General features: G+C 41.9%; 1 protein-coding gene across 2 annotated transcripts in view; it reads right to left on the reverse strand.

Moving 5' to 3' along the window:
- Positions 1–23,622, reverse strand: part of MCRIP1 (MAPK regulated corepressor interacting protein 1) — a 138,713-nt gene that overhangs the window by 84,793 nt on the left and 30,298 nt on the right. Inside the window, exons 2-4 of one of the 2 annotated variants that reach the window (XM_085617525.1) lie at positions 12,682–12,775; positions 12,215–12,333; positions 11,853–11,916 (exon numbers count right to left, since the gene is read on the reverse strand). In XM_085617525.1, the coding sequence (XP_085473651.1) occupies positions 11,853–11,916; positions 12,215–12,333; positions 12,682–12,689 (191 nt within the window). In that variant the 5' untranslated portion in view covers positions 12,690–12,775. The remainder of the gene's footprint in view (positions 1–11,852; positions 11,917–12,214; positions 12,334–12,681; positions 12,776–23,622) is intronic. The other variant, XM_085617526.1, reaches the window with a different exon arrangement.

A 23,622-nucleotide genomic window follows, 5' to 3' on the forward strand; every position in this document is an offset into this window, starting at 1 on the left:
CTCATCCCATAATTTAAGGCTAGCATCAATCCGGACGAGCGTTAAAGGGCACTTACTCAGCTCCTCAAAGCACATCGTAGGAAACAACATTTCTTACGTGGTGGGCGAACGTGAAAACGTTGGATTCGTTGGGAGAACTCTTGTCATGGATTGGCTGGGCAAGTCCTTATCGCTAATTGGATGTTAGGTCTGCACACCGTAAAAAGGCTTGTGATTTACCCGGGAATTGCACGAGAGCTTGTATTTTACACAGCTTGTGTCACACGCGTTTTGTCGGGTTAGTTTCACTGGGTTAAAGTGGCTGTATTTCAGTATGCTGGAGCCGCGATCTGAAATTCCTAGAACACATGGGCATAGTGCTGGTCAGAAATCTCACAGTCAAGGAGCCCTTACATCGTGTACAGTCAGACTTCGCCCTACAGCAACTGCTTGTGGTGTCCTTTAGTGCCTAGAGCATTTGCTTTGCTTCTCCTAGCCGTACTGTGTGATGCCGTGACTACTGGATACTTGCGTGCTAAGGACACACGTGCTCCCGTGCTTCTCAAACGTATCTAACTGCATACCCTTCTGTGATATTCGTAAACTGCGCAGCGACTGCTATGTCAGGCCGGGCTGATCAACTGTCAGTTACTCAGGCCGAGTGCTTGTGATTGAAATCCGCGTAAGCTGGAGCCAGGAAAACCCTTACTGTTTCCTTTGGGGTCTTAGTCGTGATTTTTGTCACCGTGCCAACAATGTCTCCTCAGAAAAGTGGCAATGAAAAAGGGTTCAGTCGTAGGTAGCCCCATGGCCCACCTAAGGCCCATTCACATGCAGAAAACTATGATCTCCTATTTTTTCTTAATGAAAAAAGAATAAATGCCTGCAGACGATAAAAGTGTAATTGTGCAAGTTGCATCTATAACGCCAATGCATTGGGCAACTTAAAGTACCTGGGGAAAGGGTGAGGTCAAAGGGGATGGTTGGTATAATTGTGCAAATATAAACAGAAAGGGGTCCTGAGACACTCCCACTATATCAACACCGCAAGTTCCCTCACACAGTAATCAAGAGATTAAAAATGTTTTATGGCAGAGAGAGTGTGTCAAGGATTTTGCCATTACAAGGGAGGTAAGTGAAAATGAGCTTACGCTCAGGAGATATATATATATTTCATTTCCTCGTTATATTTTATTTCTGCAGTGTCATTCCCAATCTATGGCCAGGGCCTCTAGAAGTATTGTGACTGGGGAAAACCAAATTTTGTGTCAGGGTTGGCTAGATTATCTGGCAAAAAGGCAAATTACTTGCCATAATGTGGCACATTTTATGGTAGTATTACTTCATTTATTTTTACAGGTTAACGTAGTCTTGGAAAAGTTTATACCTCATTATTACCATTTTAACACCGAAATGCAGAAATGGCAACTGAAAGGTGACCAGTCAACTTTTGCGAAGGGCCTTTCACAGTGCAGCACCACATGTTGCTGCATTTTTTGTAACTTTCAATCTGTTTGCACTGGAAGCAACAGTTTTTTTGGTTAAAATATGCAAATTAAACAGCAGATGATGGATTATGTGACAAATGTGACAAACCAAAAATTATGTGGAATACGCTGCAGCCACAGAATTCCTTTGGCCTGTTCATGGCACTATGTTAAGAAAAAAATACTGATCATGGCAACATTTTGAGTTTTAAGTGAAGACTTATCAAGTTTCACTAATACAACACAGCTACAGAATGATAAGGAGCAGTGCATGTGTCTATTATACAAAGAAAATACATGGCAACAATTCCATGGCAGCACATGCAACGTGCTGCTGCTGTCCTGCCTACACTCAATCTCGCAGATGGTGGAGCTCAATAATATAATTAGAAGGATCTTAAAGAACAGACACCCCACTTTTCTGTGGAATTGACTGTGCATTGATTCTCTCCCAAAAAATTCTCTAAATATTTTGCATGAATAGAAATGGATTATAGTCAGGACCTCTATAATTATGCGATCTGTCAGATGCAGCATTTTATGTGTAATTAATGATTTCTCACAATTATCACATAAGACATCATCTGCTGTATAATTGGCAGATTTGAACAAAAAGTCATCTTAAACCAATGAAAAATTGGGCATTTATTCTCTCCCAACAAATTCTCTCATTTTGTCACACAACTAGACAGAAATAGATTATAGTCAGGGGCAATATAATTATGCGCTTCTGCAGACGTAGTGTTTTATGTGTATTATGGATTTGCCACATAGACCATCGACTGCTGCATAATTGGCACATTTTAACAAAAAACCATCTTAAACGTATCAAAAGTTACTAAAAATGCAGTGGCATGTTGCAGCACAGTAGAATGTCCTTAGCAAAGGTATACTGGTCATCTTACAGTTGCTTATTGCTGTAGTTTTAAGCTGGGACTAATGAGATTAAACTTTGTTCCACACAGTGTTAACATGTAAAAATCAAGCATTGGTATAGCCAATAGGTCTTGCCTTTGGGACCTTATACGTGTTTAGCCATGCAGCATATTATCCTCACTCACATGCTCACTCACTCCAACAACACATAGCACACTGGGACCAGTAGTGTCAATCTTATAAGAAGAAAAGTGAACAGACAAGGCCTACTCTTGTTGGTTACAAATAACAAAACTGGAAAAAGCACAACATCATACATGGGTCAACTTAGAATCTAAGCCCGTCTTCAGAAAGAAAAAAACCTGTCTAAAACTGTCAACAACCACAGACGCTATTTGCCCTGTTGGTGCAGTGAGGGGCAAAGATGCTCGAAGGGTGGTTGAATAGCAATTGTAGTGTCAGTAGATGAGGATTCTCAGGCTAATCCAGGCTGTCATAGCCCTACAGAAGGTAGCATTCTAAGCCCTAGCTGGTTTGCAGCTGAGTCCATACATGTATGCAGTACAGTATTGTGCTACCCTGGAGAACTTATGCACAGCCTCAAAAGACAGTGTGGGTCAATCTGAGGAACACACATGACACTAGTGCGTGTGGGTTAGTGGGGAAATATTTAACCTCTGAGGGGGTGGGATCGTGGGCTGGGTTGCAGGGCTGCTCTTCTCAGTGAAGGAGGAAGTCTCCCTCATGGGAGCTAGTAGCCAGTGACTCATTAATGGCTGTATTTTCCTTCTCGGATTTCGGCATTGGTTCATCATGAGTGGATGTATCTTTTTAAGGCGATACCTTCCCCTGCAGGCATGAAATGTGCCTTTATGTTTCATTTTGCAATTAACCATTGGCAGGGATCCTAAGAAATAATAATGAAAGAAAATATATACCAGACAAAGTAAACTACAACATTTATTGGTTCTTAAAAGTGGGAGGGGTGGAGGGAGAGGGAGGAAGCATAATGGGGTGGATGAGAAGCCAGTGAATAGAGATAGATTGGAGAGATAAGAAACAGTGCTAAATAAAAACAAGTATATGCAATGCAATAGGTCTCGCATTTGCAAAAGATTGAGCTATTGGCATTGTAAATGACGATGCCTTTTATTTATGTGTTGGTTTTCAAAACAGATAAATAAAAGGCCTTGTCGTTTATAATGCCAATAGCTTAAACTCTCACAAATACTAGACCTGTTGCATTGCAAATGCTTGTTTCAGCTGTAGATAAAATCACATTTCCCTGGGCCCGTTTAGCTGCTGGCGTTTGACCCTAAAAGCTGCTTCAGCCTTAGAGGGAAGATTGGAGCTCATTCTAACTAAGTACAGATAATGTCAGGCTCATTGTCTTGTGTAGTAGGACAATGGGCCAAACTCAGCCGGCACAGCATGTGGTGGTCTTCCCCCATCCCTAGTCTCTCAGCATGACAGTGAGACCACTGGAAGTGGATGCACTCTTTTTGAGCATCACAGCTTGCAGTAATGTTAACTGGGGTTGGGGTGAAAGGGGGCTGTGAAGGGAGACCGATTATAAATGGTGGCCATCTATGAGGCTCTACTTTTGTCTCCAGCAGCAGACGAGCCCCAGGTGCCCGCTCCCACATCATCATCTTAAAAAGTGGGAGGGAACTCCTGTACACCAATGACCGAAAATAAAAAACAACGCAACCAAAATGAGCAAAAAGGTATAGGTCATTGTCAACACAAAACTATTTTTTTTAAAAACATTACTGCGAAAATTGTTCATTGTGGGACAAAATGACAAAGGGAAGAGAGAATAGACATGGCAGGAGAGTAACAAAAATGGATTGAGGGAGGAGAGCAATGTGGAGCAAGACAAATGGAGAAGTGCAGCAGAGTGGGGAAGAATGACAAAAATACTGGAAGAGGAAAAGGATATCAAGGGAGGAAGAAATGAAAGGAGAGAGTATAAGAATGCGAGAGGGTGATCAGACGCCTCTAGACACGAAGGATGCACATGGTTCTGTGACTCATGGCCTGATATAATGCAGGACATTCAAGGATCTTTTGGGGGGAGCGCAGACTAAGGGACCAATAGGTTACTAACAAATTACAGCACCTGAAGTAGAGAAATGTTTAGGCCTGAAGGTTAGGTGAGGGGACCTGTGGGCGAGCTGAATTGGAATAATGGTGTGTCTAGTGGTGTGCCTAGTCTTAGACAATGCTACTGAACCTATGAGTCTAGAAAGGTTAATTTATTACAGCCTTGTCCCCAAATTACTCCCATTACTAAGCAACATTTCATGAAAGGTCATTATCCACAAATGTGGGCCACTTTTTCTTTCGGGGGGCGGGAATAATTTTGTTACCAATCCGACCCGGACCAAAGGTATCATCATGGCACTGGAATGAAACTTGTGGCCTGCAGATTACAGAGATCGCCGCAGCAGATACCTAACCAAGAGCTGAGTTTGTCGGCTGTAACCTGCATGTGGCACAGTGTGGAATATGCTTAACTCGCCACCATTTACTGCCAGTGTTCACACTTCTGTTTCATATAACACAGATACCTCAATGCCTGGATATAGTGAAACGGCTTAAAGCAAAGCTATTGTTCTCAGAGTAGGCAACCTTGTAGGAGGCACCCATCAAAGTGGCAGCCTAACCAAAGAACACAGTTGAGTTCTGAGGGTAACTGCCCAATGACGCACATCCATCAATAGTTTCATTTGTGCGCTACGGACAGCCTACTTTAGCGGAGTAGATAAAAGACGCAGGGCAAGTTAAGGGGGCTTCTCAGATAGGGTTCCCAAATGAGTCGTTGCCGCCAGGTCACCCCCCCTTTCCAGTACTGGACTTACCTTTTAAATAACAGTGCTTAAGGTGTGACAGTCCGAACGGCTCAAGTGAACTAACCATCACAAGTGCTAGGGTGCCTTCTACGGCACATGAAAGCGTAGGACTTGATGAGGAGTTATATTGTAGGACTAGTCACTGTCTCAGACTAAAATGAAGAACGCGGAAGAAAACAGGTCCTAAAGTGTAACTGGAAAAATGTACAGCTCGTTCTACACATGAATCATGGCAGAGGATAAATAAACATTTCTAACTTTTAAAAGGAATGGGATGTTTGGCCAAAGAAGTAGGAGAATATGCATTCCCTATTGGAATATGGCAGTTCGGTCCATTGGTTCAACTGAGATCAGGCAGAATTACATGATACTTCGTATAGCACTTGGTGCAAGGCATTCTGCTTTTTGGGGTAATGCAGATCGAAAGAACGATTCTACCCGCGTCAGGTTTAGAATTCTGAGGCGTAGTGTCAAATAATTAGAGATGGGTTGCAGTCTCTAATTTCTGCTGCTGATTGTATAATAATCATGACAAGCCTAGATGCTGGCCGACTTTCCTAACATGTACATAATGCCATGTACAGTAGGATCCAGACTGGAATGACTGAGTGCGTGACATCGCTTTCTTTCATCTCAGGTTGAAAAAGTGATTGTATCTATAAAGTATGTACTACTCAGTGGGGTAACCCTGTGTTCCTCAGAACCTAGGCTTCTAACAGTACAACACATTAGGGGTTCTGTCACAATATATTAACCATCATTTTCTCAATTCATAATCGGTTATCCAATCCTTTCTCATATGCAACAAATATAAAAATATTACAAGAACATACAAGTTTAAGAAAAATTGAATATTTATTATAGTTGAAGCAATTTCAGAATATGTTTTTCTCTTGTCCACTCGTTTAACAGGCCCAGCTGTAAAGAAATATTATTTTGTTTACCTTTTTAAACGTTGTCTCACACACACTTTCACACAGCACAAGCACTTTTTTGTCTCACACGAGCACGGAGCACCTTGCTTAAAATGTCTTTTGATGACATTATGAAATTGCTTCAACAATAATACATATTCTATTTTATAAACGTATGTTCCTTGTAATTTTTTTTACATTTATTGTATATTAGAACATTGGAATGTTGGAAGCTCCATTGAAAACAATGGCTCGGGCCTTTAACGATGCAGCGGGCCTTTAATAGCTGGTATAGCCCGCTACTGCGGGCTATAAGGATATATAAGGAAGGATTGGAAAACACACTATGAATTGTTAAAATGATGGTTAACATACTGACAGAATCACTAATGATTTGTACTCATTTGTAATGCAACAACAGACGAGTGCTGCAGGCTGGTTGGTGGCAACAGGGGGACGTGGGGCAGGAGCAATGTTTCTACAATTGCAAAGGCAAAGTCACCTTATTTTCAGAGCCTCATGAACAGCAGCAAAAGACAAAAGCACTGCTTAAAACTAAAAGACTTGCATGGTTGGATGAAGGATCTGCTTTTTTCTACAAGCTTGGAATTATTATGAAGTATGTGTTAACATGATGTGCCAATGCCACCACCCCCTTTCCCACCATTCTAGCTTTTGTCAGCCTTCTTTTTTCAGCATGGGTCAGTAGCAGACACTGTTTAGCTTCAAAGTGATGCGCACCAACCCATCGTACAGAAAACATAAACCAATATGTGGCAGTCTCTGCTTTTTTCTCCCTGGTTCATCGTAATGGCATATTCCCTTTCCCAGAGAGGCCACAACTCCCAGCACTTCTCGAGGAGTGTGGGATGGGAAGGAACATTTTACCCTACATACTTGGCGCCCCTGGCTGTAGATAAGTTGATACTGCCCAGACATATGAATGGCACGTCTCTTTATCTACTGTGGAAAGTGCCAGGCGCATTTACTTGCATTATTTTGGGAAGTAGCATGTTACCTATTAAGCACCAGTGAAAACGGGCCAGATTTTCACCATCCTGTGTGACGGGATTTAGATGCTGTAAACTCTTCCTTTCTGAAGCAAGTTTTTTAATTCTGTGTGCAAGGCTTTGCTGAACTGGGGTTTGCTTTGCTCTAGCGGAAGTTCTGTTTTTAGATCTCGCCTAGGCCACGCATGCGCTGTCTCTTCGAGACTTGCTGTATCTACAACATGGGTTCGAGCACCACCCATCTTTTTCACTGGTTCCTCTTACTGTCATTTGTAAACGATGGCTTTTGTTTGGTGAATACATTTAGTAGTCCCTCCTTTTGGACTTTTGTAGCCTCACATGAGGACTGCCCCTGTTACATGTGCTTTTACTCCTCAGGTAATTTAGGATACTTTGAGAGCACTCTTTATTTTAGTTGGCCTGCATCTGCTCATGTTAAGTGTTCATGTTGTGTTTACTTTGTGGCTGGCTTGATTGCAGTGCTTGTTATTTATCTTTCATTTAATTTGTGCTGGAAAGGAGAACCGCCAGGAGTGTACTATAACTCCCTTAAGAGGAGGGCCCCAACTTTTGGTTTGCTGGACATCGTGACTATTGGGGGGCATCGCTTTAGGTTTAGACAGCGTGGGACTCAGCAAAAACGTCTTTTTATGCACTAGTGTTGCTAGTGTGGGGCACATTGTTTCTTGGCTAACAACGTGTTGTCTGGTAAAAACGCATCACAACTGTCCTGTGTCTCTGGCAGAACACATTCTAGGATTGCTAGCATTGGAACATCACTTGTTTTTTTCTCATATGGAAATACTTTCAGGCGTGTTGGCGCTAATATGGATTACCCCTCAATTTTAATGAAAATTACTTGTCACGCCTCTCCCGAAAGGCGATTACAAGCCTCCCTGGATTATGAGGTTGACACAGCCGTGGGAAGGAACAAAATTACCATAACTCCCCAAGTAAAAGTGCAGGTAGTTTTTCTGACTTTTTAAGACAGGGGCTTGAAACTGCATACCTTTAATTGGATGACTGCTGTCTTACTGACAAAATGGAATCTTAAGGAAGCAGCTAAAACCTTTTGTTTGGCCTGGAGAACACACAGTAGCGCTACTAGTGTGGACATTGTGGAAACAGCTGCAGGCAAGTTTGGGATGCATGTAAATCACAAATGTGATTGGAGCTCCTTTGTATGGGAATGATTTGTTGCTTTTCGTGGAGTCGATTGCAGTTCGTTCTCGCTCTCTTTGCTCCCCTCCCCCACACAAAGGCTCTTGGAGACAGGAGAAAGAACATCTTCCAGCCTGACTACAAAATCAGCCTCGTTTCCTCTGAAACCGCAGCTGCTACTAGAGCAGAAAACAAATCAGGCTGGCCCTCTAAAACGCACAGATGTACATTTCTATATCCGCATAAATACTGGCAAAGGATTGCATGATGGAGCAAAACAAAATGTATTTATTTTTAAAAAACCCTCCCACCGCTTATCTCCTCACAGCTGTTGCTGTGTATCAGAGACCCACTCCTCACGCTCCTTTTCCTAAAGAAACAACTGTAACTTTTACAGCTAGGGCTGAATGATTCAAACCGGTGGTGAAAATTGTTTAAGGCTGTTTCAAGTCTTTTTCTCTCATTTATTTTTTCACAACAGTGCAAAACAAAATTGTCAAAAATGTTTTGATTTCTTTCTAGGACTATTCGTTACAATCAGGCTGGCAGAATATGGACACCAGTTTTTTATTTAGTTCTTTTTTGTTTAACTTTTTTGTGAGTCAATAACACTTGCAGGTTTGATTCCTGCGAAGGCATGCAGCCTTGCTATAGCATTCAAGTTGCATTTCAATACAACAACTTTATTTAGCAAGATTGTTAATTTAGCCAATTGAAAATCCGAGACGATCCCAACAATCTCCCAATGGCTGATTTAAATGCAAAGTGTTTTTAGGCGGGAAACTATATATGCAAAAAGGGTGCGTCCCGTAGCTAAGCTGAACTGAATATGGAAGAATTGGTATTGAATTGCACTAGTTATTGGTAAATGATAATCTATGAATTGGATAAGACTAACTTAAGCACTTTACTGCCTGCTATGAATTTTGTATTTACTATATATGTCTAAATATTCTCCTGTACTATGAATTTGGAAGTATGTATTTACTTTATGTAAATGTTTGGCGAAAATTAGGTTTTTTAACTGGATTAAGTATGAAATGAATTTATGGCAAAGTTCTTCAAAAGAAAAGAAGAACAGTTTCTGTATTAGGGGCTAAGTTCTTTCGTCTTTCTTTTTTTCCTATCCGATGCTACATTGAAAATATATATATTTTTTTAAACATGATTTATTATTTACGAAGCTGGTCAGCCCCAATAGCCACCTTTTGCCACACTTCCCTTGTCCTGTTCAGCATGTTTTTGTTTGCCTTTTATCAGCCTGTACCAAAACCGTCGCAGCCACGCATTCCTGCATGCACAACTACCCACTTGTATACTTACTTTTTACATATAGACGCTTTCTCGTTCATATACACTTCTAGTGTAAAGTTTAATTTCCATTCGTGATTTTGGCTAAAACATGTACAAACTTAAAATCATCTCGCTGCCTGATTTGCCCCCTGGCATGCCTTAATGACACACACCCTCACAGCTCAGAAGAATGCCTTCCCCCCCCTTCACTCTGCCCCCGCAGTTTTTATTAAAGGGGCTGTAAAATTCAGACAATTCCTCAGCCTGCTGCTTCACAGAAGCCTCTATGGGCTCTCGTGGGCCAATTAACACCTCAACCAGAGACGCAGGGTTGTCATGCACAAGGGTCCTTCTTAATTAAAGGCACATAGCTTCTCTAACCTCAAGGAAAATATAACTATGGCAGTTTTATTAATTTCCATCACTGATTGGTTTAATATGAAACTGTTTGAGGTATTCCGCTGTATTAAAATGTATTTTGCTTGTGAAGTGGCATTTTGGCCTTAGATACTTTAAAACAATAACCCCTTTTACTCATATATCTTGAAAAACACTTTTTATGTAAATCTTTTTTTCATAGGGTCATTGAGTTATACATAATATCTTATCCATTATCTACAAGATGATAAAAATGCTTATAACACTTTTTATTATAACTTTGCAACATGCTGCACAACAGCCACACTACTCTACAACATAGCTTAAATACATTGGCAAAGCCAATAGCTCTGGCTAAACACTTATAAGGTCCCAAAGGTGAGACCCATTGGCTATGCCAATGGTTGTTCTGTAGTGGGGTCCCTTTCCTCTGCCTGTTCTACTTCAGGCCCACAGTTACTATACTATGAAGGCTCTGGGAGACTCCAGCCTCTCGTAGGTGTTATACTGTGTTAGTGTTGGTACTGCGAGAAGGCTTGTCACATGCTGCTTAGGCAGGGAGAGAGCCCCCAAGTACAAACAGTGGATAGACTCCTTGGTATACTGTACCAAGCAAAGAGGAGTCTATGCTGCGCTTATGCCACTCACGCCTTGACCCAGAGACCTTTGGACCCCTCTCAGGAATTGTCTGAAGAGCCATCACGGTTGAAGTAGGTGCCCTCATGTTGCTTCTAGCATGGCGTATACTACTCCAATCCATATCACAAAAAAGGCCACGGGTCCAGGATCGACAGGTCATGCAAATTACTGGGTGTACTCTGCCACTCCGAGGGGGATTTCCCTTTTAAGGACGGTTCCTTTCTCTTCCTCGGACATGCGGCATCCGGTCCTGATCCCCACAAACCTGTGTTTTTGTGCATGTACCATATGGCTATTATGCCAGGACAGATGTGGTGAATTCTCTAACCTACAGTGGTTGAGCTTGAACATACTGAACAGCCAAATTCACTGGTTCAGTATCACATCATTATTTTTTCGCATGTGTTTTCTCATGGTTTTTTACGTTTGTTGCACCTATTTATTGCAGTAGCTGTACCATTGACCCTGAAGAAGGTTGTGACACTATTCTAGGTCCCTTGGCCGAAACATGTTGGTCTAGCATTTACACAGATGCCTGCATTACCAGCTATTTACTGTTTTTAATCCTGACACCGGGTAGTTGAATAAAGTTGCAGCATAGCTAACCACGTAGCCAGTTTAAACCACTCACATTTTAGCACTGCACCTTTTTTGGACACACCAGGCTCACATAGGGTTTTAGTACACCCGCCCCCTTCTCAATGAAAACAACCCTGAGCTCCTCCCTCGCAGTGAGGGGGTTGTAGCCCGCATGGAGACTAGGTCTTTCACGCAAGGAGGCACCCCCATGATGAAGCATGACACCTCTGATGTGTGAGGGGAACCGTTCTTAAAAGGGAAATCCCCCTCGAAGTGGCAGAGTACACCCAGTAATTTGCATGACCTCCCGTCGATCCTGGACCTGTGGCCTTTTTTGTGATATGAATAATTGGTGGGTGTTGGCCCACGCAGGTCCTGAAATCTCCTCTAGCCCCCTTGTGTGATTGCGTTGTATACCATTACGGTGACACTCAATTGACCACTTTCATCATTGAATTTCTGTGTAAACCTGGCAGATGTAATCATAATTACTAATGTAAGAGAATAAAGGTTAGTGGGTTCTCAACGTCTCCTTTGCAGAAAAACAGCAATACTCTGGCGGCACTCTGACAATATGTTACTCTAATCCTGTAAATGCATACTATATCTTCCAATTGTGAATATTTAACGTCTTTTTATCATATTACAATAAAAGTAAAAAAATATGATACATGATGGTACCTGGTAGGATTGGACAAGATACCGTTGCAGGATTTGATGAGAATATGAAAAACAACCGCAGGTGCTACAAAGAACGAGAGGCCGTCAAACAGAAGAGAATGCATGCAACTGGTTAATTCAAACATGCACAGTCATTAATTTTAACTACCACTAAAGTCTGTTTTCCATATGGAACAGGGCTGGCACTTGAGATATCGGCAAGGGGTCACAGATGTGGCAGTCGCTTGTAAAGTATAGATAAGGTCAACACATATATGCATGTTATAGCAGAATTTTAACATCCTTTGCACTGAACCATAAGAAGTTATATCTTTCTTAGACAGTTCCTCTGTGCCCAATGAACCCCACCTCGTCACACAAACCTTCATAGATGAAGCGTACATTCTCCTCATGCGCCGGAGTGAAGATCTCACTGCTGTTAGTTGGAGATCGTGGGCTGCTGTTCCTTTTCCCATTGTAGACAATCCTCTGCACCGGGGAACTGCAGGAGAAGTTTGATGGTCAAAGAAAGGGATACACAAGCGGAGGTGCACTAGATAAAAGGTACAGAACAAAAAGCTCAACTAGGCGAGGTGCACAGGGGTCAGAGGAGGGAATAAGGGGCCTCAACAGAGTGCGATTTAACTAGGAGGTTTTAACAGTAATTAATGGATACATATAGCGAGGGAGGAGCGCTCTATTGCAGATGGCCATGAAGGAGCAATCCTATCACCAGTTTACACATGGTGAGGATATATGCGCTGTGTCACAGGCACATATGACATGGTAGGGGGTGCTTTGTTTCATGTGGTAGTTTTTAAGCTAGCAATGGTGACGTTAAACTGATTACCTCATCATCGCGGACAGTCTTTCTGTGCTCACTCTGCCACTTTAATGCTTCCCCGTTTGATGCCAGTTGGAATACACTTTAGGACTTAGGCAGCCTGAAGAAGAATGAGAAACATCAACTCGTATTAATAAACAGAGTTGGAGGATTGATGCTGACAAGAGACAGTGATTTTGGAAAGGTCTGTCACCATCACTACAGTACTCTCTAGTGGGCTCTCTTTATCAAAGAGTACCCAGCTTACCTTTCCCACTCCAGTGAACTCAGTTAAGTCACTGATCTTCTACTGGTCTTCTTCTGCATGAATCTTCGCTTAAGGAACACCGTTCAGACAATTTTGATCTGAGGTCCAAGATCTTTGAAGGAATGATTTTAAAAAGTAGCTAATAGTCGGTCTTGCCCTATTCCACCCATTCTTCTCTAATGGCAATAACCCTTGCTCCAGCCAGGCTGCCGACATCTTAAAGATAGGACATTCAGTCATATCAATTCCGAGTTAAGGAATCAATCAGAAGTGGCTCCTCTTTCCCGAAGAAATACCACTGATAGTTTTCTATACACAATGTTGAACCAAACAATATAAAATTCATGTAAACATTTTAAAATATCCGCATTTTTTTAGTTTCAACAGCATAAAACAGACTACGAGGAGCTCAAAAATCCTACCTTACAGAACGTCCCATTAAACAAAAACAATAAAATACTGCACACCTGCTGGTAATCTAGGGCTATGGCACCTTGGAAGTTATTGCCAGGCCCTCAACAAATTATGAGCCTCAGATTCGCTTTTGCCGTGCGGGATCCACAAAGCATCCCATACTATTCTGGTCCCTTTTCCAAAAAGACAAAGTACAACCACACCCTATCGAGTAAATATGACAAGACTGCATAAAGTACAGTTTATTTTACCAGCAGACCTCACAGGAAAGGTGATCTTCAAGAGTGGTACCACTCCAAGTTCCATCTTGGATCTTAAAAACAGCTGACTTATTCTGAACCTTGTACACAAATTTTTCAGAATGCTATCAGCAATCGTTGTTCGGTACTCTCAGGGCACAAGTCCTATGAAAAGAAGTGGGGGGACTGACCAAGTAAGACAATATGCAAATGACCTCATGACGTCACGACATAGCTCTATAAAAGAAATAAAATAGTGCCATTTAATTTGTGTGTGTAAATACTGGGACAGACTAATCCATATGACAGTCTTACAGTGTCGGCATTTATATGCAGGGACAGAACAAAGGCCTCTCTTAAGTACCTGTGAAGAGAAGGCAAGCTGTGTGGCTTTGTTTCCCTCTGTGGCATTTACATTTAAATGTAAGGTTTCAGGCAGCCCCCAGTCAGCATATACTAACAAAAGCTTCGGGATGGCCCCTTAACTTCGGCCCAGCTGGAGGTGAAAACAAGCATTTACAAGGCAATAGGTCTCGCATTTTGAGAGTTCTAGCTATGGCGTAGTAAATAACAATGTGTTTTACCTTGCATTTTTCCCCAGAATTGGTAATGCCAGTAGGTTTGACTCTCATGTAACAAACATTTGTGCATACAACACATGCAAACAGCATTTTTTGAATGTTTGTGTTCACATGCTTTGGCACAAAGGTAGACCTGTTGGGTTTGCCAATACTTGTTCGAGTTTGTCTGAGGGATAGGTGATCTAGGGTTGGGAGCAGTGGTGGCGACCGGTGGATGGGGTTCTATAGGTCAGCATCGAGGACAGGGAAGAGGGAGCCTCGAGTGAGGCGTTAGTGTGATGGTACAGAGTATGTGTTTGGGCTTGTGCTTCATCTTAAGTGCATGTGTACATTACCTTGCCTCAGTGCGCATATACCATGAATGAGAGCACATAGTGAGTCTGTGCCACAGATTACTTCGATAATGCAAGTGCGTTAACATGGTCACTCCAAAACAAAGAACACCACAGATCGAACTGCAGTGTTAAAAATTTATTTTACTTTCATGTTGATAACCTGCAACAGCATCCCCCAAAAACAGTTTGCTGGGGACTGAAGTGCACAGCAAGGACCTTTGCCCTACAGCGCTCTGGACACTAGCAGAGGTGACAAATTAATGAAAAGAACCACCTCAGCCCAGTGAGTGTGGTCAAGTTGCTGCTGCACTCCAGAGCACCCAATTTGAGAGCCTTGATATAGAGGAGGCCTCTGCAGTAGGCGCGGTGAAACAGATTGGGGTTAGCAGCTGGCTCGCACCAGCCTAGTTCTGACAAGAAGGAGCAGAGGAGTACAGCAAGAGAGAGAGCGAGAGAGAACCATGAGCGAGCCCGCTGCCTCTGGTCTTCCCATTGTGTATGGCTCATGCTATATAACACTGGAGTGTGAAGTGTGAGCAGTGCTTGCTGAACACGCCTCAGAAGTCCCAGACAAGGTGATCAATAAGTGAGCGAGGTAGTTTCTCACGACTGTCTCCAAAGCGTATAAAAATACAGGCTTTCGGTGTAAAGTCCACGACGGGCAGAAAGCAATAATTTTAACAAGACCTCGAGCTGAGCCAGCGAATAAAAATGCATACATACAAAAGGGTGCTACAATTCCTTGAATTATGGCATGCCCCTAAACCACTGGTATAAGAGGACTTCAGCACTCACCGTCTGATGATACGAACTGTCCCACGGCTGAGGAGCCACCCACAGTCTCCACGAAGGGGGAGGGAGGGAAAGCGAAAGCGTGCCATGCACGTGTTTTGCTGAAACGCCGCGACCCGTAACCGTACGCGTGCACATCTCCTGTCCCCCTTCGCAAGAAAAATCGACGAAAATAGATCTCGCTAAGCAAGCAGAGCATGTGCTGCATCACTAGGCGAGACCTAATAAGGCTACCTCCCTGCCTGCACGTTGCTGCTGGGAATGGAAAGCAGGCAAAGTGCAGGTGCTGCTGAACGTGTCCCGGTGTCTGAAAATTACACCGGGACAAGTTCAGCATATTTCTGTGGGGCCCAACATCTTGGCAGGGGGGGCGGCGTCCTCCCTGTGAAAACAGTGGGGGGACGCCGTGTACCTGCGTGTACCCCCGACTCGAGACCTGGGTACTCTTCCCCACCAAATCTAAACTTGAACTGTAAGTTCTCCACTGCTCGAACTCTCACTGTAACTCTATCAGGAAGGTCCTTACAGCACATCTTTGAAGATACATCTTTCACTCCACCGACCATTTCTTCCTTAACAACTGTGTCAGAAGCGTGTGCGACCCAAAGCAGATTCATGAATTAACAACAGTTTGTGATATAGTTTAACCACAAGCTAGTCCTTTATTGGTTTAGATTACATAGAGCATTAAAGCCGTCATGAACATCAAATGGGTTTTCGTTGTGATTTTAGTGTGATCACAAATTGGGATCACATATAATTCTGCTCCAATCACTAGAGGTGAGAAAGCCAACAAATTAACAGGGAGAGACGTACCAAGTGTCACTATGGCTGTACGAGCCCTTGCACGAACCGAGCCCTAAAAATATTTGCATGTAAATCATGAAACAGAGATCACCTTAGAGTACGAGAGGTGTCTTCAAAACTCAATAGCGTGTATTTCTTTAGCACAGGAAGTGTTTCACATTAGTACATGAGATTATTCAAAAAGTATTTATTAAAAGTGATCGTTTTTAAAAATGAGTTGAGAAACATTCCTGCTACCACCCGGACCACTAGCCTATTAGTGAACTAAGGCAAGTCATTTGTCATGTATACCTTAAATGTTGCCTAGATTCTTATTATAGATGAAGCAACATTATAGGCTATTAAATCAAACACAAGACAGATTTTTTATGTACAGAGCAGTCTCGAACTCGCATATTTGAAGGTGCTCTCCTGTGAAAAAAACTCTATGAAATAAAATATTTGCAAGGATCACACAATTTGCTCAAGCAGAGAAGTTGGCGCTGATCATAGGTTTTCCAGTTTCACACTGCGCAATTCAGCCACTATATAGGTATCTCTTTCTGACTTCAAAGGTTAATGCTGTGTCATTAATTCTAGGAAGAGGAGAATAGAGTGTGGTAGTCAAGATACATATTTTATTTTGCCCAGTTTTATATCGAGCGAACCTTGCTCAATTACATTAGATTGCTTCATAACAAACACAGACTAAGTTACACTTTTTGTTCTCTGCACCGGGAGATTTGTTGAGATTCATAGGATGCTAAAGCGAGCCCGGGATTCAAACCCACATCCCAATAATAGATGGGCGGATGCAGTAGCCAATAGACCACATCGCCTCCTGTGAAAGCTCAGCTCGTATTGGGTTCGAGGTGCCAAGAAAACCTCGAGCTGAGCCACAGCCAAGCATCTAGCTTGAGCATTAAGTGGCTAGCATACCTCTAACTACGACTACTGTTGAGGTCCCAGCAGGTATGATAAGGACTACTCTGAAAAATGTATCATCCACAGTCTTAACAGGACCGGCAGTACCCCATCCTCGCATTTCAGCAGCATATGTAGCACTAAAAGCAATTCCTAAATTACGGGACCTTGTTAAGAGTGACTAAATCTCTAAATACACTCTTGCGTATGCTTTTAGATTCGCTCCAGAAATTTGACGTCACAATCCACATCTGCAAAAAGCACTATGCCTCAACCAGCTCAAAAAATTGGCCAAACATTTATTACCTTTGTTTTAGATATCATTTATCTCAGGCTTCGTCTCTATATGGTTTCCCTTGCAGCCCTTTTAGCAAGCTGTTGAGTGCTCTGAAATTATGAGCTATCAGGACCTCATTGTCATGAAATTGCAGAACCGAGATGTCCATCTTGCCCATCATAGTGACCCCCCCACCTGAAACATACAAGATGTTTTGAAGCCTGACAAAGTATATTTAAATTAAATGGGTTGGGGTGCATGGTTTCATCGCCGCCTAAGATGGCCGCTTGACCGGGAGGCTCCGTAACGCCGGGCCAGCTTCTTCTTGTTCGATGCGTCTCCCGCATCGCTAAAGAGACGGAAACCACGAATCCTGTGGTCGGAACATCGCTGCAACATGGTGAGCCTCTTTTTGTAGAGAAACGCGTCGCACCTCTTCATTTATGATCGCGAGTGCCTTCTCCTCAGAGCATCTGCCATTTTAGCTCTCCGGCTTCTCTCTGCAATGGCTAATGAATGGAGCTGCGTCTCTGATACATTTTGCTGCGCTTCCTCAGACTGAAGGATCTTTATGCCTCTGCTCCTTTACTACACTTGCTCTTTTTTTTTTCTTCATGTTTCCTATAATTTTACCTCCATGAATGGTTTTGGCTGCGCTTCAAGTGTCTCCTTCAACGATTGGTTTCATCACCTGACGTACTGTTTATGGATTCCTCCTATCATATTTGCCACAAGCCTTAATTGCCATAAAACTGACTGTATCTTTTGATATTCCTACGTTTTGTTTTATTTTTTAAGGCTACTTCACCCAAAAGATCCCTTATCTTCTTTTTCCTACCATCAAACGGCATCCTTGTGAGTGGAATATGCCCGCTTTATGAATCTAGTTTCTTACCTACTTGGCTTCATTGACTCTGCACTAAAAGGGTGTCTAATATTTCTTTTTGAGAAGCCTTGCTATTACGCTCACCCTCTTCGTTATATCACTCATCTAGCCCTTTTTTATGGGTAGAATACAGAAGCCACAATTTGTATTTGTTCTGAAAGAGCGTAAACCTTCGACTGCGACATCTGCCTTGCCAGAAACAGCTTCATCCCCCGCTGGAGACATGGCTGGTGTTTCTTCCACTCGTACTCCTTCACTGCAGTCTACACCTCATAAATCTTCTCCGCCTACCTCAACCTCCAAGCAAGATCTGAAGCAAGATCCTCCCTCTCCTGACAAGGCACCATCCCCCATCTCCATGGAGCTTCTGGTGGAGGAAATTCGCGCTTTACTCTCGTTTGTGGAGGAAACAAATAATAAGATGCAATTTTTGGAGGAACAATAGTCTTCAATGGAGGATAGTGTGTCTACGATGGAACAACAACTCTCTACTGTCCAAGATGTCCCTCAAAAGCTTTCCTCTCTGGAGAACGAGGTGCACAGACTTCAACAGCATACTGAGGCTTTGGAAAACAGGAATAGGAGGAATAATCTACAAATTTATGGTCTACCTGAAGCTTTGGAAGGTGACAACCCTGTTTCCTTTTTCTCCTCTTTCCTACCAAAACTATTGGCTATGCCCTCCTCCACAGTCCTTAATATTCAGAGAGCTCACAGACTTGGTCCTCGTCCTCCTATTTCTACATCTCAGGCCAGACCCAGAGGAGTCATCATTCTCTTTTTAAAGTTTACGGATTTACTTTCAGTTCTCTCCTCAGCTAGAGCTAAACGGCAGGTTTCATGGCTTGGTCAAAGGGTCTTTTTATCTCAAGATGTCTCCAACGTCACTGCTGCCAAGCCAAAAGAATTTCTCAATCTACGTCCACTACTTCGCTCTCTTGGAGCTCGCTATGGCCGTTTTCATCCCTGCATCTTTAAGGTGACCTACCAGAATCGTACCTTGTCCTTTGACGATCCTGAGGAACTCAAGAAATTCATCCACTCTCACATCTCAAGTAGTATGGACACTGCCAGTCCTTCTGTTGGTTGACAGAATCAAAATTCATCTGCATTTATTCCCGTGTTTTTACAATGTAAACGTGTGCTTCAAACGTTTAGTATATATTTGTTTTTTCTTCTACATATTTTTATTTTATTTTGGTTGCTTTACTTTTTGGATGTTTTTCCTCTCCGTTGATCTTTCTATGTGTTTCTCTTTTTCAGGTTCGTCTGTTATATAATGTAATTCCCGCCTATTTTTTGTGATGTTCGCTTAATATCTTCTTCCTATTTTTTACAGGTTTGCTCTATTCCTATAATTTGTACAGTCCGTGTTCTGGGCTTCCCGGGCTCGAGCATTTCGTCTTTTCGTCCGTCATCCTTGCCTCAGTGTTATCACGTTTTTGTTTACTTCAGGTATGTTTTTTCAGTTGTCCTATTTGGATATGTACTGTCTCTCCTTGCTTTTTTTCTCTTCCCTCTGACTTTCTTTTTTCCTTCCCTTGTTTTCTATCCCCCTTTTCTTCCTGTTTTCTCTTTCACTATTTAGCTATAGCATGTCTTGTTCTATATTTTTCTTTAATGTTATTACATTCAGAGTTATTTCCTGGAATGTGAAAGGTTTTATTAGCCCTATTAAAAGACAGAGAATTCTTTCTCACCATGCCTCTTATAATCCGGATTTGGTTCTCCTTCAGGAGACACACCTTACAGAATCTGAAGCTTTGAAATTAAAAAGAGGTTGGGTGGGCACTGTTTTATTCTCTCCCTCTACTAATAAAAGAAATGGTGTTATAATCTTAAGTCATAAAATATTAAAATGTAAAGTCGTATCCCAAGAAACTGATTCAGAAGGAAGATGGGTATTAGCTAAGTTGTAAATTAATAATGTCTCTTCAACTGTTTTTAATGTTTATGTGCCTACACATCTGGATAGTTCCCTTTGGCCCTTGATCACTCAGAAATGTATTCAGTTCAGGGATGATCTCTTTATTTTAGGAGGCGATTGCAATCAAGTTGTGGATCCATTTCTTGATCGTCAATCTCAAGTTCGTTTCACCCCTCACAAGTCCCATAAACATTTTCTCAACACTATCTCTCAAGTACACCTTGTAGACTCTTGGAGACTTTCCCACCCTGACACTCTTGATTTTTCTTTCTTTTCTCCTCCTCATGCTTCTCTCTCCCGTTTGGACTATATCTTTCTCTCTCAATCTTTCTCTCAAAATCTATTATCCTCTTCTATAGAACCTATTGTTATTTCTGACCATGCCCCAATTGTGACAGATCTTGATTTACTCCCTCCGCGTCCCAAGACCCCCCGCTGGCGTTTTAATAATTCTCTTCTTTTGGACCCTCTTTTTTCTGATTCTTTCCGCTCTTTTGTGGATGAATTTTTTGTCCTTAATAATGACTCCAGCTCCTCCCCTCATATTATTTGGGATTCTTTCAAAGCCACTACGAGAGGCTTTATTATATATTTTGTCTCCAAAAAAAAAGAAACGTTTCCTTCACCAACGGAAAGATATTTTGGCACATATTAAATCCTTAGAACATCAATTCTATACTTCCTCGATGGACTCTATTTTACCAGAATTAATGCGTGCTAAATTAGCTTTTAACAAATCTACCACGGATAATGCATCCACAATCCTTCTCCGTAGCAGCGCTCGCTATTATGGGGGACGTAATAAAGCAGGGAAGCTCTTGGCAAATTATCTCAAAACACGTAAAGATCGTACTCTAATTGATTCTATTTATTCCTCAAACGGCTCCCTTTTGCATAAAGATCAAGATATCCTTAATGAATTTAAACTTTTCTATATGAACCTTTATACCCCAGAATCTCCCCCTTCTCCTTCTCTTATTCACGAATATCTCACTAAGCTTCCCCCTCCTTCAAACTCTCACCTTAATCTTTCCGATCTAGAAACAGATTTATCCCTTAATGAATTATGTTAAGTTCCTTAACTAAAGGGAAAACTTCCGGCCCAGATGGTTTCTCCGTTGAATTTTATTTACACTTCTCCAACCTTCTTCTCCTCAAACTCTTAACACTTTTTCACTCCTTTTTCCTAGCCGGTAGGACAGATGGTACCTTTCAAGAAGCTACTATTTGTCTTATACACAAAGAGGGGCGTGACCCCATGTTTTGTAAAAATTATCGGCCGATTTCCTTAGTCAATGTTGACTACAAATTATTCGCCAAGACTATTGCCCTACGCTTAGATCCTCTTATGCCCCACATGATTTGCAAGGAACAATGTGGTTTTGTTAAGGGTCGTGTCACTTCTGACAATTCTCACCTCCTTCTTAATGTTCTCAACAAAATTCCCTCCCTCTCCACATCCCTGGCAGCCATCTCTGTTGATGCTGCAAAAGCTTTTGACAGAGTGGACTGGTCCTTCTTATTTGCCTCATTAAAATGGCATGGCTTTGGTTCTAAATTGATTTCACTCATCTCTCTCCTCTATTCCGCCCCTAGAGCTTCAGTATTAATTAATAGCCAGGTTTCATCTTATTTTCCTCTTCGGCGTGGTGTTCGCCAAGGGTGTCCACTTTCTCCCTTTCTTTTTATTTTGGCCCTTGAACCCTTTCTCTCTTTTATCTGCAATAACGACTCCATCTCTGGATTTTCTTATGGTGATCAACAACTAAAACTCTCTGCTTATGCAGATGATATCTTACTTTTTATTTCTTCTCCCGAAACCTCTATTTCTCCATTATTACAGGAGTTTACCTCCTTCTCCCTTGTCTCCAGTTATTAAATAAACTCAGACAATACAGAAATTCTTCCTCTTACAACATTTTGTCTTCCCCATTCATTTTCTTCCACTGGCTTCGCCTGGAATAGTTCAAAAATTAAATATCTTGGTATATGGTTTTCCAACTCCATCAAATCTTCCATTAAATTAAATATATCTGCAGTTCTCTCTAGAATAGATACATTGCTTTCCGCTTGGAATCCCCTTTTCCTTTCTTGGTGGGGTCGCTTAGACTCAATCAAAATGATGATTTCCCCTATTTTGATTTATATGCTCTCTATGCTTCCTATTCGTATCCCTACTTGTTACTTTAAACGTATTGACTCTTGCCTTACTAAATTTCTCTGGAAAAATAAGAAAGCTAGGATTTCCCTCTCTTCCCTTCGCAAGCCGAAATCTAATCGAGGTGTGAACTTTCCTGACTTTCGTCTTTATCATAAATCCTTTTCTCTTCGACAGGCCGCGAAATGGCTCCTTTCTGTTCCTTCCCCTTTCACTCCACTTTGGCTCTCCATCGAGCAAACTTTAATATTACCATTCTGTTTACCAGAGGCTCTGGCTTTCTCTGCTAATACCCCATGTATTTCTCCTCCCTTGTTTAAACATACCTGCTCACTTTTGAAACCCCTGATTCATCCTTATCCCACTTCCAGAGAATCCTTTTTGGAATATCCAATTTGGCATAACTCCCTTATCCTCCTTAATAATCGACCCTTGTATTGGAAATCTTGGAGGATGAAAGGCATAATCTGGGTCAAACACTTCTTTGATGGCTTATCTCCCTGCTCATTTCCCCAGTTTCAAAAACACGTCCATTGTCCTCGGTCCTTTTTGCAGAAATTCATCACTCTTATGCCACTCATTCGAGATATCTACTACTCTTTTCTCTTCATCTCCCCGTCCTGTTCAGGATTCCCTCCTGACGATCCTCCTCTCCTCGCCCAAAGCCTCTCTCATTTACAAATACTTCTTAGCCCCCAACGCAGAACGAGCAAAATCCAAGGTGGAAACTTTGTGGGAATTGGACTTGGGCTGCGAGTGGAATGTGATTTTCTGGGACAAACTTTGGTCTCGTTCTTTAAAAATTTCTCGTTCTGCTTCTCTTACACAATCTATGTTCTTTCTTTACCATAGACTTTATCTCACCAGTGTCTCTATAGCACGTTTTTCCCACTCTACTGATTCTAACTTTTGGACCTGCAATTCCCCTAATGCTAACCTTATGCACCTTCTGTTTCTTTGCCCTTCGGTTTCTATTTTCTGGGGGAAAGTATGGATTTATATCTCTCGGATATTCAATCTTTCCGTTTCCTATTCTATCCCTCTTCTTTTCTCTGGTAGTCTTTCTGACGCTTTAGATCTACCTTCCCATCACCATGGTCTCTTTGACCTTATGCTTGCTTTGGCTTTCCAACACATTTCTTTCAATTGGAAGTCTCTCACAAAATTGTCCATACAACACTGGTGGAATAGTCTCTGTCATTTCCATAGACTTGATACTGCTTTTGCCTCCGCCTGTAAATCACGAATGAATAGAGATCTCTTTTGGTTAGCTCTTATTAATGACTTAAACCAGCCTGTTTCAATAAGTATTTCTCGTTTAACTGCTGAAAATTTTAAACCCCCTTGAATATTTGTTCTCTTTGTTTTCTACTTTTTTACA

The sequence above is a fragment of the Triturus cristatus genome, chromosome 7, assembly GCF_964204655.1.
Source record: "Triturus cristatus chromosome 7, aTriCri1.1, whole genome shotgun sequence".
NCBI classification, from domain to species: Eukaryota; Metazoa; Chordata; class Amphibia; order Caudata; family Salamandridae; genus Triturus; species Triturus cristatus.